Source organism: Phocoena sinus, chromosome 7 (genome assembly GCF_008692025.1).
Source record: "Phocoena sinus isolate mPhoSin1 chromosome 7, mPhoSin1.pri, whole genome shotgun sequence".
Taxonomy (NCBI): domain Eukaryota; kingdom Metazoa; phylum Chordata; class Mammalia; order Artiodactyla; family Phocoenidae; genus Phocoena; species Phocoena sinus.
The window spans coordinates 7,069,233-7,086,537 of NC_045769.1; the positions used below are offsets into that span (position 1 = coordinate 7,069,233).

The 17,305-nt window shown below is 47.4% G+C and overlaps 1 protein-coding gene across 2 annotated transcripts in view; it reads left to right on the forward strand.

Annotated features, from left to right (window-relative positions):
• NGEF (neuronal guanine nucleotide exchange factor) overlaps positions 1-17,305 on the forward strand; it is a 111,055-nt gene that overhangs the window by 21,198 nt on the left and 72,552 nt on the right. The window contains exon 2 of one of the 2 annotated variants that reach the window (XM_032638471.1): positions 15,216-15,555. The exons of the other annotated variant lie outside the window; for it this stretch is intronic. Coding sequence (XP_032494362.1) covers positions 15,294-15,555 — 262 coding nt within the window. The 5' untranslated portion in view covers positions 15,216-15,293. The remainder of the gene's footprint in view (positions 1-15,215; positions 15,556-17,305) is intronic. 2 annotated transcript variants of the gene reach the window in all.

Consider the following 17,305-nt stretch of genomic DNA (forward strand, 5'->3'; position numbering starts at 1 on the left):
TTGTAGCATATATCAATACTATTTCTTTCTATAGATGACTATTATTCCATTAAATAGATTACCACACTGTATTTATCCATTTATCAGTTGATAGACATTTGGGCTGTCACCGCTTTTCGCCTGTTACGAATAAAGCTGCTGTGAACATTCAGGTACAACTTTTTGTGTGGACATATGTTTGCATTTCTCTTGAGAATATTCTTAGGAATGGAATTGCTAGGTCAATTGCTAGGTAATTCTATGTTTATCCTTTTGAAGAATTGCCAGACTATTTTTCAAAATGCCTGCACCATTTTATATTCCCATCAGCAGTGTATAGGGTTCCAGGTTCTCTACACCCTCACCAACACTTGCTATTACCTGTTTTTTCATTACAGCCATCCTATGACATAGTATCTCGTTGTGGTTTTGATTTGCATTTCCCAGATGACTAGTGACATTGAGCAAGTTTTCATGTGCTTATGGGCCATTTGTACAACTTCCTTGCAGAAATGTCTATTTAGATTCCCTTGCCATATTTTAATTGGGTTATTTATTTTTATTATTGAGTTGTATAGTCTAGATATAAGACCCTTATCAGATATACGATTTGCAAAATTTTTCTTCTATTTTGAGCTATATTTCCACTTTCTTGATGATGTTCTTTGAAGCACAAAAGTTTTTAATTTTGATGATGTCTAATTTATTTTTTCTTTTGTTGCTTGCGCTTTTGGTGTCATATCTAAGCAACCATTGCCTAATCCAATGTCAAGAAGATTTACACCTATGTTTTCTGCTGATAATTTTATAGTTTTAGCTTTTACATTTAGGCCTTTGACCCATTTTGAGTTAACTTTTTTATATGGCATGAGGTAGAGACACAAATGCATTCTTTTGCTTGTAGATACTCAGTTGTCCCAGCACCATTTGTTGAAAAGACTTGTTTTCCCATTGAATGGTCTTGGCACTCTTGTCAAAAATCAGTTGATCTTGGACTTCCCTGGTCATGCGGTGGATAAGAATCTGCCTGCCAATGCAGGGGGCGCAGGTTCAAGCCCTGCTCCAGGAAGATCCCACATGCCACGGAGCAACTAAGCCCGTGCGCCACAACTACTGAGCCTGCGCTCTAGGGTCTGCAAGCCACAACTACTGAAGTCGGTGCACCTAGAGCCCAAGAGAAGAGAAGCCACTGTAATGAGAACCCGCACACCACGATGAAGACCCTATGCGGCCAAAAATAAATAAATTTTAAAAAATCAGTTGATCATGGATGGATGGATGGACAGGTTTATTTATGGCTTCTCAGTTCTATTCTATTGATCTATATGTTTATCCTTGTGTCAGTACCACACTGTCGTTTTTTTTGAATTTTATTTTATTTTATTTTATACCACACATTCTTATTTAGTTATCTATTTTATACATACAATTCATCCCACGCCCACCCCGCCACTTTCCCCCCTTGGTGTCCATACATTTGTTCTCTACACCTGTGTCTCTATTTCTGCCTTGCAAACCGGTTCATCTGTACCATTTTTCTAGATTCCACATATATGTGTTGATATACAATATTTGTTTTTCTCTTTCTGACTTACTTCACTCTGTATGACAGTTTCTAGGTCCATCCACGTCTCTACAAATGACTCAATTTCGTTCCATTGTATATACGTACCACATCTTTACTGTTGCTTTGTAGTAAGTTTTGAAATCAGGAAATGTAAGTCCAACTTTATTCTTTTTCAAGGTTGTTTTGGCATGGGTCCTTGAATTTTCCATATGAATTTTATGATCAGTTTATTAATGTGTGCAGAGAAGCCAGATGGGATTTTGATTTGGATTGTGTTGAATATGTAGATCATTTTGGGGGAGCAATACCACTTTAACAATATTAATTCTTCTGATCCATGAAAATGGAATGTCTTTCCATTTATTTAAGTCTTCCTTAATTTCTTTCAATAATATTTTATAGTTTTCAGCATATAAATTTTGTGTTTTGTTAAATTTATATTCCTAAATATTTTTGATGATATTATAAATGGAATTCTTTTCTTAATTTCATTTCTGGTGTGCTCATTCCTAGTGTATAAAAATAATATTGATCTTATATCATAAAACTTTGCTGAACTTATTTCCAACAGTTTTTTTAGGGAATTCCTTAGGAGTTTCTAAATATAAGATCATGTCATCTGCAAATAGAGTTTTACTCCTTCCTTTCCAATCTGAGTATCTTTTATTTATTTTTCTTGGCTAATTTTCCTGGCTAGAACTTCCACTGCAATGTTGAACAGTAGTGGTGAGAGTGGGCATCCTTATCTTCCTCCTGATTTATTGGAAAACATCCAGTCTTTCACAATTAAGTACAGTATTAGCTGTGGGGTTTTCATAGATGCCCTTTATCAAGTTGAGGAAGTTTTCTTCTTTATACGGTTTGTTGAATACTTTTATCATGAAGGATTGTTGGATTTTTGTCAAGTCCTAATTGATGCCAAATTATTGAGACGGTCATGTTGTTTTGTCCTTTATTTCATTGGTATGGTGCATTACATTAAATGATTTTTGTGTGTTAAGCCAACTGTGCATTCCAGGGATAAATTCTACTTGGTTATGGTGTATAATCTTCTTTATATATCAGTTTGCTAGCCTTGTCTTGAGGTCTTTTTCATCTATACTAATAAGAGACATTGGTCTATATTTTTCTTTTCTTGTGACATTTTTGTCTGGTTTTGTAAACCGTCCATTTTTTATGTTTGTGATGCCTCTTCTGGCCACTCTGTTTTACTGGTTGACTACTTTGTGCCAGTACCACATTCCTTTTATTACTGTAGCATCTTATGATATTTAGGAGAAGTAGACTCTTTATTATCCATATTTCTCAAAAAGTTTGAGCTAATCTTGCCTATCCGCCAATCTTGCCTATGAACTTCATAATCATTTTATTGAAACATTCCAATGAGGGTTTTTTTAATTGGAATTTTTTAGTGGAATGGCACTAAAACTCCATATTAACTCGGTGAGAATTGACATATTTTTAATTTTCCATTTTCCCATCCAAGAAAAACCCATAGCTTTAGCGCTTCTCTAAAGATGTAAGCTCCTTCCATCTCCCAAGTTTTTCCTTTATATAGATTGTGTTTACATATACAATTATCCCACATTTTCTGGTTTTGTTTCTACTATGATTGGAAGCTCTCTATTTTCTTGTTATTGTTGACATGTAGTAAATCTATCCTGTTCTGGCCCTGGGCTGAATTATCTGTAATTCCGATAGCTTAATTGGTTCTTTGGGCTTTCTAGGCATACAAATCACTGCAAGTAATAGTTATTTCATCTTCCTTTCTGACAACATTTGTTTTATGTCTCATTACTTTGGCTAAACCCCCAAGAAACAAGTTACTAACAATGAGAGCAGCATCCTGCACGGACTTTTCAGCATTGCTGCATTTGAGACGTGCACAGTATTTCTTCTCATGATGAATTTTCCTTCTAGCTTCATTTTTAAAGGTCTTTCCTGGAGATTCATGTTTAATTGCGTCACTAACGCACTGGTATGCTATATTGTATTAAGACTGCCTAATGATTATGAAATTGCCTCTGTTTTATTAAATTACTCTGAGAATGTTAATTAAAACATTCCATTTAACAGTTCATTCTTATTCTGTATCTGATTTTGGGGGAAATCTCAGTTTTTTAAGGTATAAACATAAAACAGCTTTATTTTTCCTTGTTATGGCTACCAGTTTTCTTCTGACCACGCTCACTACCCTGCTGCCTAGCAGGGCTCTTGGTGGCTTCTTGGTCAGATCCCGTAACTTCCCTGCTTCCTTCAGTTTTTAGAAGTGTTTTTTTTTTCTATACTTAAGATTCTGTCCTACTCATTTCTCCTCAAAAGATTTATCTATTTAATTTTCAAATAGGTTAATACACTGACATAACCTTTAAAAATCAAAAAATATTAAAAGGGGACTTCCCTGGTGGTACAGTGGTTAAGAATCTGCCTGTCAGTGCAGGGGACATGGGTTCGAGCCCTGGTCTGGGAAGATCCCACATGCCGCGGAGCAACTAAGCCCGTGTGCCACAACTACCGAGGCTGCACTCTAGAGCCACAAGCCACACCTACTGACCCCGTGTGCCACAGCTACTGAGCCCACATGCTGCAACTACTGAAGCTCACGACTACTACTAGAGCCCGTGCTCCACAATAAGAGAAGCCACCGCAATGAGAGCACGTGCACCACAACAAAGAGTAGCCCCTGCTCGCCGCAAATAGAGAAAGCCCGTGCGCAGCAACGAAGACCCAATGTAGCCAAAAATAAGTAAATAAATAAATTTATTTAAAAAAAATATATATATATATTAAAAGGCATGTATTTTGAAGTCTGCCTCCCTCCCAATCCTATTTCCCATCTGCCCAAGCTCCCTCCTCTAATAAAAATATGTATACATGTAACTATTGACACTAATTTTTGGTAACTCCTTCCAGAAGTTTTTAGGCACGTCCAAATAAATTTGAATATACTTTCCCTTTTTACACTGGTGGAAACATACTACTCTTGTGCCCTTTTGCTTTCTTGAGATAGCTTAGGATTCCTTCTTGACCAGTACAACTGCATCTTATTCCATTGATGGGAATGTTTAGACTTTCTAATTGGTGTGATCAGTTCCTGATTGAAAGAAATCGTAGCATCTTTAATCTCTTTCTCCAAGACAATGCTGCAGGGGGTCAACTGTACACGGGCCACTCCCTGCATCTGCAAGCAGATCCATGGGCCAAATTCCTGCAGGTGGGATTGCTGGGCTAAAGCATACTTGCTTTTTACCGTGATAGAGGTTGCCAAACTGTCCCCATGGATATGGAACCAACGTAAAATCCCACCAGCAGTGATGGGGGAAGGGATGCCTGTTGCCCCTAGGCTTTGCCAATCACTTTTCAAAGGTTTGATTTCTTTTTTTTTGCTAAAATAATAAGTGTAAAAAAAGATCTCAGTATGTTTTGGAGTTCTTCTCTTCCTACAGACACGGGGTTGAAAAATCTTTCACAGGTTCTTAAGAGGGATTTGTATTTTCTGTGAACTATCTGTTCACATCCTTTGCCCTTTTCAGCCGTGTTCAAATTTTCCAAAGTTCAACCTCACGCTATTCAAAGTTTCTCTCCCCTCCCTACAGCACAGGCTAGACTGTTTGGGGCGTGGTGGGTAGGAGACCTGGCCTGGAGACACCTCCGCACGCTTCTCCCCTCCTCAGGGGTTGGGCATCGAGCAGTGCTCAGCAAGTCGAGGGCTCCTTCCTCGGCTGGCTGCCCGTCCACGGTAGCAGGCATCCCTCTGGTTCAGCCTGGCTCTGATGCCTCTGCTGATGCAGTATTCGAGGTGGTCTGGGGCTAGTGTTCAGCTGTACCTCTTCCGCTTTCCCTTCCTGCCCTACCGGAGCCCATCCCTCCCACAGAGGCCACCATATCTCCCTCTGGTCCTATAGGTACATGTATGCTCCCAACCTTTTCTCCAGCTTGGGCATCTCATTGCTTGGCCAAGTGGCCACCTGGGCAGCCCCTACCCCTACCTCTTGCCGACCTCTGGGCTCTAAGGAACTTTAGGGAACTCTGGGATCTTCTGCGTGGGCTTCACCGAACACCACGGAGAACAAGGACAAAGTGGGCATGCTTCGTCTCCTTCTAGGACACACCAGGTCACGGTCCCTTCAAGCCCTACAGTGTGAGGCCCCTGTCCTCAGAAATCCTCCAGCCCAAAGCTGCCTCCAGTCCCGTGTTCAGTGTATCCCCAAACCTCAGGAAGCACAGTTGCAGTGACAAAAAGACAAGGCGCCGTCACCCGAGGCTCTCGGAACCCTCTTCCAGGAGACTCTGGAGCAGGCCCGTGGATTCCACAGCTCTGCGACTCCTGGCTGGGAGTCTCCCCTTCCTGGGTTTTTCCAAGGCTCCCTGGGAACCACTTTCCTCTTTGCACAGCACGTGGCGCTCCAAAAGGCCAGGCTCTTCCCCTCTTCCTCTTCTTGCTTTCTCAAGGTGGGGTGCTGGGAGGAGGCGTACCTCCTTCAGTAATCCCTCGGGGTGGCTTGCTGGCGGACCCAAGCTGCAGCAGAAATTTGAAGAGAACTAAGCTCTGTCTGGCCTTAGCAGCAATTCCAGAGTGACAGGAAAAATCCTGCTCTGCCCCCTGTGCTGCTTCCATCACCTTGTTTTATGTTTCTCCTCTACGTATTCCCCTCCCAATTTTACTTTTTGACTTATAAACCGTTAAAGCTCCAGGCAGCCATCAGCGATGCTTCTTACTTAGAATCTTTAGCGGAGGAGCCGGCTATAGTCCCCGCATAAACTCAATGCTTCATTTTAGCTTCCCTAGCGGGGTGGCTGTCTTCCTGTTGTAGGGTTGCACTGGTATCCGGTGAGAAGCAGGGAGCTGGGGTTAACTTGAGCTGTCATCTTACCCAAGAGTTTGTTCCGGTCTTCTGAGGATGAAGGACAAATTCCCAACCCCACCCCCACCCCCGCCACGTGCCGGAAAGAGAGTAGGAAAGAGCATGTGGAACAGACATCAAGCAGTGGGGGAAGGTTCTAGGCCAGGCTGTTCCAGCTCCGAGACCCCGACAAGGGCCTGCCCCTCCAGCAAGTGGGGATATGGCTGGGGTTTCTCAGCCTCCACCATTCACTCTCCCTGACTCTCACTTCCCAATTTCTTGCTGCCCGCTTACACTGAACACCCACTGAAGGGGTGAGGACCGCCAAAGAATGAACTACTTCCTACTGTACTCAGAGCTCTTTGGTTCCTTGAAGAGCTGATTTTAAAATTCCATTGTCAGCAACTTTTCTGTAAAACTAAAGTAAAAGGTTTCTTTTTTTTTAAAGTTTCATTATCTGAAGTTTTTCTGCCTTCCCTTGTGCCTTCCACCACCTGTAGGTGCCACCTGGTGTCCTTTCAGCTGACCCTTTCTTTCTTCCATTGTCCACAGGGATGCTGCTCAGTTGTGCTTTGATCTCTGCTCCCTTATGCTTGTTGTTAACTGCTTTTTGCCAGCAGGAATACCTAGTTTGTTTTTTTAGCCTCTGGCTTTCTTCCTCCCTCATGTTGCAGCTTATGTGTGTGTGTGGATGGATGGATGGATAGATAGATAGGTGGATGGATGGATAGATAGATGGATGGATGGGTAGATAGATGATAGATAGATAGATAATAGATAGATAAATAAACAGGTAGATGGACAGATAGAGAGTTGCATGCGTGTTCATGTCCCACCACTCTCAGGCATTTAAGTACCACCGTGTAAAAAAGAAATGCACTCACCCTCTCTACACCACTGTCCAGTTCCCAGGTTTAAAATTAATTTCACTGATTTCTGTTGCATCATCGGGAAAAGGAGTGCTGTTCACATTTGATCTATCACGATCCGTTTCATCCTGCACATGAGTTTTGTCGCTGTGTCTAACCCACTTCCCATCTTGTGTGTGTGGCCCGGGCTGCTTAGGAGGCAGCGCTGATGGTAGCGCAGTGGGAAGCAGGTGGCCCCAGAGGGATGCAGCAGCCTGGCAGCTTTGAGAACACTCTTTATTTCACGGTGTTCCAGTGTTCTTGCCTCTAAAGAGATGGTTGTTTGGATTAGAAACTCTTATTGTTAAGTCGGTGCTCCGTGAGTTGTCACTGTAATTCGTACTCATCCTTCCAGGTAACTTCTGGTTGGCTCAGCCTCTGTCACGAAGGACCATTTTCAAGTCCAGCTTCCTGCCATGTGTGCCTTCTCTCTGCTCTCAGGTCCAATGTCTCCCTCAAACTCCTGCTTCCTTTCCCAGTGTATCAGTTCAACAGCCTTAAAGGAAAACCAGGGTTCATTTTGGCCTTTCTCCCTCTTGAGCCAAAAGAGAGTCAACAAATCCACTTCGGAAGCTCTGCATCCCGTCATTGCCCCGGGCTCGCTCCCTGGCTTCCTTCAGGCCTCTGCCCAAACGTGCAGCGGCCACCGAGAGGCCACCCCACCGAACCGAACCACTCCTGCCCCACCCTGCCCGTCCCCTCCCCCGCCGTTATTTCTATACACTTGCCTTTCCCATCCGCCCTGGTCTGGGTCTTGGAAGGACTGGCCCCCCCCACCACCCGCAATCTCCTAAAGCCAAGGCCCCCCCCCGCAGTGTGGCCACCACACAGCTGGAACTTGCTCCCAACTCCCCTTCTCCTGCTGCCTTTCTGATCTGGCCTCTCCCCCACCATTGTTCCCCAATTTCTGAATTTCCACTTCAGATTCTCCCAGGCTCCTGCTCTCCTTGTGTCTCCCATTCCCTTCCTCTTCTTTGTTCCTGCAGAGAACACCGAAACGTTCCCAGCGGCATCTCCAGGGGCAGGGCCACAGCTGTCTTCCTTGTGGTTGGCAGCTCTTTCCACATTTTCTGTAACTGTCAAGTGTTACATTTGGGATTCTCACAGCGAAAGTCGTCCTGACAGCAGAGCAGCTTCTGGGGCAGATTTCCTAGCTCCTTTCCTCGCCGGGCTTTTCTACCAAACCAGAAATTTCATGTGGTTCCTCTGCTGCCTAAAATCTTCCTCACTAGCTTTCTTTCTTTGCTCTGGGGAAAGAAAGAAAAGAAAAGGAAAGGAAGGGAAGGGAAGGGAAAGGAGAGGGAAAGAAAGAGAGACAGAGGGAGAGAGGGAGGGAGGGAGGAAGGAAGGAAAGAAAGGAGGGAGGGAGGGAGGAAAGGAAAGGGGGAAAAAAAGCCTTTGTCGTTTATAGCTCAAGGCAAACACGGCCGCTGACGGGGGAGGAGTCTAAGTACCAATTCCAGGACAGGCCTGAAATGATGCAGGCGAGCTGGGATGAGCCAGGCCTGCCTCCCTCTTAGGGGCCCCATCTCACCTGGCCCTGGGTCAGTGCATTGAGGCCCTTCCTGTTGTTACGTCACAGCTAAGGGGTCTTCATTCTCCCACCCCTTTCAGGCCACGTTTGCCAACCACATTCCCCCGGCCCCCCGCGTGGACGGCTAGCACAGGCCAGCGTCCCAGTGCCCTGGCTCCTCCCTGGAGATGAAGGTGGTCTTCAGTGTGGTCCTGTTGAGACTTCTTCCCAAGTGTTCCTGCCTGGAGCTGCCAGGGTCTCCCCCTGCTTAAGCCCTGCTCGGCTGAGCCCAAGCTCAAGCATAAGCCCCGGCTCCAGGCATGAGCTTGCGCAGCCCTTTAGGAGGTTCTGACTGGCCTGAGAACAAAGCTCCCCCTCCCAGGGTTCCCTGTGATCTGTTCACCACAACCCTCCCCGCAAAGGGCCTTCCACTGGCCTCCTAGCTCACTGCCTCTCTGCCCTGTAGTATTTGTTCCCTTCTGTAGCACCTTTCGCTGCGGGAAGGCAGGACCAGGTCTTACTGGGCCATCCCAGCGCCCAGAGAGACCGTTCAGAGCAGGGGCCCAGCTCTCCCGTCTAGAGCCTAGATGTGCTTCATCACCTGGTCCCTGGGGAGGGCTCTTCCTTCACATCCTCTTGTTTTCCACCATCCCTCCCCCCCCCACTTCTTTCCCTTGTAAGAGGCAGAAGGGGACAGGGGAGGGACAGCACCTGCTTCAGGCCCCCTCCCCTCTTCCTGCCCCAGCCCTGCTCTCCATCCAGACTTCTGTCTGCCTCTGACCTGTGGCGATGCTGTGCGGACCGGGCCAAAGCAAAGAGCAGAACACGGCTGAGCGCCCCGGGGCCCCCTCCCACACTTGTCACGGGTGCGGTGGCCTTGCTGCACTAGGACCTTGCTCAAGGCTGGTCCTTGGACTCGCAGCCCTGAATCCTGGGCACCCTGGACCCCCTGAGTCAGGAGCTGCATTCTAAGAGCCCCTGCACATGAGCGCCTGTGAAGCCCTGGTCCAGAGGATGTGTTTCCTCCTGCCCACCATGCTGTCCTCCGCCCCCTCCCCCAGCATCTGGCTGGCGTGCTCACAGCCGGGCTTGCAGTCGGCTCCCCACTCCCCTCCCCCACCAGCTACTCCCATGGATCCTGACCTCCCACAGGCAACTGACTCATGCAGGGAGGCCCCTGGCCCTCAGCCCAGTGCTGGGAAGTCTAACAGCGGCTCTTGACTCATGTGCCGGAAGCCACATAGCTAGCACGGACAGGGAAGACTACAAGCCCAGCTCCTGCCTTCACTCACCCAGGCCAGCCTTCAGCCAGTCTTTACAACAGCATCTTTTGACCACATCACAGGTGGCCCAGCAAACAAGCCAGACACACGTGGTGTGACATTTGCTGCCCCATATTCGAGCCGCGCGATCCTGCTCAAGTTACCGAAGCTTCCTTATCTATGAATGGCGCTAATTACCCCATCGACCTCACGGAGGTAATGCATGCACGTTCACTGTTGTGTGCCCTCTGCACCAGGAACAGCAGTGGACAAAACAGACCGAGTCCTGTCCTCTGGAGCTTCCTAACAGGGGAATGTGGGCAGCATGGAGATGAAGCTGTGTGCACCGTGCCAGCAGGTGCCAGACATGGACAACATGGCAGCAACGCTTGATGATGAGTGAATGAACGAACGAATGAATGAATACTGTAAGTGCAGTTCTGCCATAAGCCCCCCTTCCAATCACAAAGCCACTCCCGTGCACTTCCACCCTGAAGCCACCTGAAACAGTAAGACATGGGGCTTAAAGCTACTGGGAGTTTAAGAAAAACATTAGAAGGTGGGGGAGGGCTGTCAGCCTTTCCAGCAAGTAATGGACACAGAATTGTAGCGATTGTAAGCAGACGCAGAACACATTTGCCTGGAATAGGCAGTAATTGAGGTGCAATCAGAGTTGCTTTTCCAGGTTTCACCAATTGTATGTGCGTGTGCGTGTGCGTGTGCTTGTGTGTGTGTGTGTGTGTGTGTGTGTGTGGTGTCTTAAGGATGGAATACATTTTCTCAAGGTTTCAGAGCCGCCTCACTTAAAGAAAATGATAGGGACGTTTCAGAGCCATCCCCAGGGTTCTTGTCACCACTCAGAGCTTCCCTCTGAGGGCTCTCTGAGTCTCCCCAGATCACAGAATTTGAGAGTCCGCTAAGGAGCCCCCAAGAACACCCACCCAAAACCATGTTTCCTGGACAGGAAACTGAGGCCCTGCCTTGCCCAGTGTAAGTAGGTGATTACAGGCAGCAGGAAAAGGAGATTCGCACCCAAGTCCCCTGACTCCCAGACGAGTGCCCTTCACAATATATTGTGTTGCCTACCATGAATTCATAACACTGGCGATCATTACTGTTGCAACCGGGCTGGCTGGCAAATTCTTCACGCCAACCAAAGGAAGCCAGACGCCGAAGGCTGTAGTTCCATCTACACAACAGTCATGAAAAGGCAAACTGGAGGAACAGATACAGATCGGTGGTCCCCGGGGGTGGGGGCAGGGGAGGGGCTGACCGCAGTGGGGCACAAGGGAACTCTGGGGTGATTGAATGTCCTGTATCTCAACTGTGGTGACATGATCTGTATGCTTTCATCAAAACTCAGAACCATACACTTAACAAAGGCACATTCTACTGTATGTAAATTATACCTTAATTCTTTAAAGCAGCCTAAAATGATAATGATCATAATAATAACCTTGAATGCCAAAAAACAGTACGTGTTCAGGGCCGCAACATGGTAGGGCCTTCGAGATACCCCATGGTCAGAGCAGGGGATGCCCTGTTTGTAACAGTCAGACAGCCTCAGCCAAGGATTTCCAACTGCAGACTTCCCTCCTGGAAGGTTTTCCAACTGCACGTCCCTGAAACCAGTGTGCTCCAACCCCAGGCTGGCTTCACTCCCACCCAACACCGGCCTACCCAGTCACCCTGGCCCGCCACTGCCGCTGGGACGGCCCCCTCCCTGCTCGTCCCCAAACCACCTTGAGTCAACGATTCTGTCATTCCTCTCACACGTCTTCCGCATCCCCGCCCCCATCTGCTACACGCGGGTGATACACCTGTGTGATGCCTCCCAGCCCTGCCTGCCCGGAGCTTCCGGGATCCCACTGCCTCCTCACTCACAGTCGTCAAGGATGCGGTAGGAACCCCCCAACCCAGTTCAGAGACCTCCTCAGACTGGTCCCAACACATAATTAACTCCTGCATTACCTGCCCACGGGATCCCTACCCACGTACTGCCCCCAGATCAATTCTAAGCTGAGAGCAGCCTCAGTATCAGAGTCTGAACACAGCTTGGAGGCCCAGAGGGCAAGGGAAAAGAGAAGATGTCAGAGTCACTGAACCCTAAAATCCCAACAGTCTCTGTCTGGACATCTCCAGGGACGGGGAATTCACCGCTACCTTCGGACAGCTCTGGAATCCAAAGCTAAAGTCTGTCCTCGCCCATGGTCCTAATTCCACACTCTCCTGTCCCATGCCCGAGAGGGTGTATGTGTGACGACCTTGCCCTCGTCACTCCTGGGTCTTCTCTGCCCGTCCACCCAGCCCCCTTTTGGATGGGCAGGTTCTCACCAGAGCATAGAGCAGGGGTCCCCCACTCATCTGGCCAGGACAGCATCCTCCCAATCTCTCTCGTCCCACAACGTGATCCGAAAACAGTTTAGCTTTTTTCGTAGTTACATCTCCTTGTTGACTCAGGTTAAACCTGCTTTCAATGAAAATCGCCCACCCTGCCCACTAGCTGTGGGTTCCTCGTCGTGTTTGTAACACGCAATGTCCTCCCAGGTACTCCTGGGAGGGGCGTCCTATTAATTGTCTGGCAACCTAAACGTGACCTTCTTAGTCACTGCGCTCTCCTTTCTGGCCACCAGAAATTGCAGGCTGACTCTCCAAGGGAAGTCTGGTTTAGCCAGCGGGATGGGACCTGTCCAACAGATCCCATAGTGCATACCCAGCATTTATGGGTCAGGACATGGATGCCGGATGCTGGGACTACAGGAGCTTGCTGGGGTCACACCGCTGACCTTGACAGTGAAGGAGCTTCCCAGGCCCCCACAAGCCTGGCAGTGCCCCTGCCCCCAACCAAGCTGCCTCAGGGCAGGACCCTGTCTTAATGCTTCTCAATCTCTAACACCTTAATGCTCAGTTCTCTAGGCGGATTATTCTTGGGCAGGTCATTAATCGAATGTCACCAGACCTGCAAGCAGGGAGGACAGGAGGCAACGTCCCAGGGTGAACCTTCTGCTCTGCGTCCTTACGTAGCTGGTTCTAGGAACCAGAATGGTCTTGGAGCCTCAAATGTCTCCTGACCAGAAAGTCTGAATTCCTGCCTTAGATAAACAAGGATGTTCTCTGCCTGGTGGTGGGGGTAGCCCACGTCCCTCCTGAATATTCTAAGATCACCTGACCAACTGCCCTGAAATCCTGATGTGTGTTGGGCCTGGGGTCGGGGGGGAAGGGGAGGGTTTGAGCACTCACCCATGGGGAACTCCACAGGCGGGGCTTGGGGTAGCCAGGGCACCTGGCTGTAAGTAGAGGGGCGCAGTGGGAAAGGGGGGTGTGCTGTCAAGTCCAGGCCCCATTCTTTCTGTTTTGCGCAAGAAAGCAGAGACAGAAGACGTGGTTCTTCATGTGTCTCTTTCCTGAGTCTCCAAGCCCTTTGAGAACATGATAGCGGTTCTGGACCCGTAATCAAGAAAAACATATACACACACAGCCTCTGCACACAGTCTGCATCCCCCCTAAGCCTCCACAGAACCCACGGGACCCCAGGTTCTAAGTGGGTGAGGAGCCACCAAGAATTCCTAGCTTGGCTCCCCTGTCTGGCAGCCCCCTACCAGCTTACACCTCGTTCGAAGGACGCACATGGTTCACTCCACTCTAAGACCCCTACCCTAGAATAAGGCCTGTGTTGGGAGGAAAAAGGGATTTGCCTGGCAGTCCTGGTGTGTTCTTAATACACCCCCTTTTCCTATGAAATGTGGGTTCAGATGCTATATCTTCTATGGTCACCCCAGAGGGAGGTAACCATTCTGTTACTCCAATCCCTGGGATAGCTGTGGGATGTGGGAGGGCTTGTCCTTCCTGCAGCTACCATACAACATCATCCTATCAGAGAGGCCACTAAGCCACCAACCAGACTGGACCCCCCAGTGGACGGCAAGAAGTTTGTCCTCGCAGGGTTTAAGACCTCCCATTTCTAAAAAGGGAACCCTCCTACACTGTTGGTGGGAATGTAAGTTGGTACAGCCACTATGGAAACAGTATGGAGGCCCCTCATTACCATATGATCCAGCAATCCCACTCCTGGGCATATATGCAGACAAAACCCTAATCCAAAAAGATACATGTGCCCCTATGTTCATAGCAGCACAATTCGCCATGGCCAAGACATGGAAACAACCTAAATGCCCACCAACAGATGAATGGATAAAGAAGATGTGGTACATATACACAATGGAATACTACTCAGCCATAAAAAAGAACAAAATAATGCCATTTGCAGCAACATGGATGCAGCTAGAGATTATCATACTAAGTGAAAGTAAGTCAGAAAGAGAAAGACAAATACCATATGGTATCACTTATATGTGGAATCTCAAATATGACACAAATGAATCTACCTATGAAACAGACTTAACGGTCACAGAGAACAGACTTGTGTTTGCCAATGGGGAGGCAGTTGGGGGAGGGATGGAGTGGGAGGCTGGGGTCAGCAGATGTAAGTTATTGTACATGGAATGGATAAACGACAAGGTCCTCCTGTATACCACTATATTCAATACCCTATGATGAAACAGAATGGAAAAGAATATTAAAGAAAAGAAGGTATCTATGTATAACGGAATCGCTTTTCTGTACAGCAGAAATTAACACAACATTGTAAATCAACTACACTTCAATTAAAAAATAAATAATAATTTAAGAAAAGACCTCCCGTCTCTAAATTTACTGTCCTGGGACCTGTCACCCTCTGACGGCCCTTCCTATTCTTCCCACGACTCTTTCTTTTTGTCGCCATACGCCTTCCTGTCCCTTGCTTTGGCTTCCTGGAGTTCCCCTCACCATTTTTGCTACCCTCTCTTGACTTATTCAGCCAATGTTTACAGTACTTGAAAGTTAGTTACACAAGCCGCTTTCAGCATCTTCCCCGCAAGTGTTGCCTCTGAATAGAATTAACAAACCTCAGTTATAAAATGATACATGAATGCATCCGAATTGCAGTGGTTAAGCTGTCATTTTCATTGACAAAGGTGTGGTCGCCAGGATGCAGAGATTATTTCAAATTTCCTCAAATCTGAATGCGAGTGGAATTCCATACTCTGAATGGCATCTTTAGCCTGATGACAGTGACTGAAAACTGTTCTCTTTCGATTCTAGAGCACTCAAAACCAGGCACGATTGAGAGAGGTTATTGTTCTCCAGTCATTCTGCTGAGAAACAATTGGACTTATTTCCATGGAGACCAGGGACTCTGCGGATTTGGGAAAGCCCCAGAGGAAATCAGTGAGTGGTTCGTGCGAGATTGGTGAGCTGGCCAGTGTGAGACCTGAGGTCCTCTCAGAAGACAGGACGCCCCATGCCGACCGGGAGATGCAAGACAAAGCACCCCATTACTACATCCCTATGCAGAGAAACTCCATCTTCAATCGCACCGTGAGACACAGAAGCAAAGGCAAAGCCAGAAGCACTCCCGAACAGAACTGCGGACACCTGGCAGGTCAGTACCGGGGACGACTGTCACAGCTGCTCCTTGACATCCAGTTGGAGTCACTGGGGCTGAAAGGCCCACTTAAATGAAAGGCACTGAAAATGAACAAGGAACAGGTTCAATAAGGTGGAACATTTTGAAGCCCTTATCCGAAGAATTCAAATTCCCCCGATAAGATGATGTGGATACTTCAGGAGAAAGTGTTGACCCAAGTGATACAGTAAGACTGGCTTCTATTAAAAGATCCGTCTTGTTCCAGGGCTCAGCAAACCCCCCAGATTCCATGCATTCTAGAAGGGAGACTTGCAGTTGTCTATGTGTAAGGATATCTGGGAACACGAGTTTCTCTCCTAACATGAGGTTCTATCCTGTTCTCTCACCATCACCATGATAGCTAGAGTTTCTGTTGTCCTGAAAATATGAGAGATTAATACCACGGCAATAGCTTTGCAGCAGGATCCCTTAATCTTTTCAACCAGTTCCTAGCACATTTCATCTGCTCAAAGCACATCTGTTGAGTAGAACCAGAAACGTTTACAAACGGGGGTTGTCAGAGCTGAGTCTCCTTCCCCTGTGACTTGCCCACATGGCTGAGCGGGCAGCAGGCTGGAGTTGTGGACCGTGTGACAGTTCCTTAGCCCCTGGGGTACGGCAGCTGTCACTGGACAGATAGCACGCTGCCCCGTGTGTGCCGGGGAGACATTAACTGGTTCAAAAACTTTCATTAAACTCTATCTAGTAGCCTTTTGCCACATGTTAGACCACCCTTAAAACATAGAGACGGGACAACAATATTTATTATTTCTCTTGATTCTGGGGGTTGATTGGGTGGCTCCTCTGTCTGGGCCACTTTGTCTGACCTCTGCAGTGAGTTGGTGGCTCATCCGGGATTGGAAGGTCAAGGACGGCCTCTCTGGCCGCTAGTGAGCTGGTTGGTCCACGAGGGCCTCACCTGGACTGTTTGTCTCTGCTCCGCGTGTTGTTCATTTTCCAGGAGGCTAGCTCGGGCTTGTCCACGTGGCAGCAGGGCTCCCAGAAAGCAGGAACAGAAGCCTCCAGGTCTTGAGACCCGGGGTCAGAGCCTGCACAGTCACTTCTACCGCATTCTCTCTGTCCAAGCAGCTCACAGGTCCAGTCCAGATAAAAGCAGATGGAGAAATCAACTCCACTGCTTGATGCGAGGAGCAGCAAAGGAAGCGTGGTTGTCTGCCACCTACCACAAACATAGAATTTTGGGTTGAGTACTGTGCGAAGCCAGAGAAATACAACAATGGGAATACTATGGTCATGGGAGCAGGGTGGTTGGTACATTATGTTACTCTCTCAACTTCTGTGTATGTTTGAAAACTTCCATAAGAGTTAAAAGCACACACACATGAATAAGTGGGAGTCTCTGCCCTTGAGAAACCCAGAATATTGTAATTACGTCATTTTACTGCAAGCAATGTGGCAAAGTTTATAAGAGAGGCAAAGGCTTTAAACTAGACCCTCTGGAAGGGTTAGGAATGATTCCCCCAAAGAAGATGAGAATTTTAGGTGAGCCCTGAAGGATGCATTAGGACGTGGCCAGAAAGAACAGCAGCTAACTTGGCTGAGCACTTGTGGGTACTTATTGGCTAAGATAGGCAGGCATTTCAAGGCAGTTCTTACCATACCCATTTTACAGATTAAAAAAAATAATCAAGGCCCTGAGAAACTGAGTCACTTACCCCAAATCACACAGCTAGTGAGTGGTATGGCTTGATCTAGAGTTCAGATT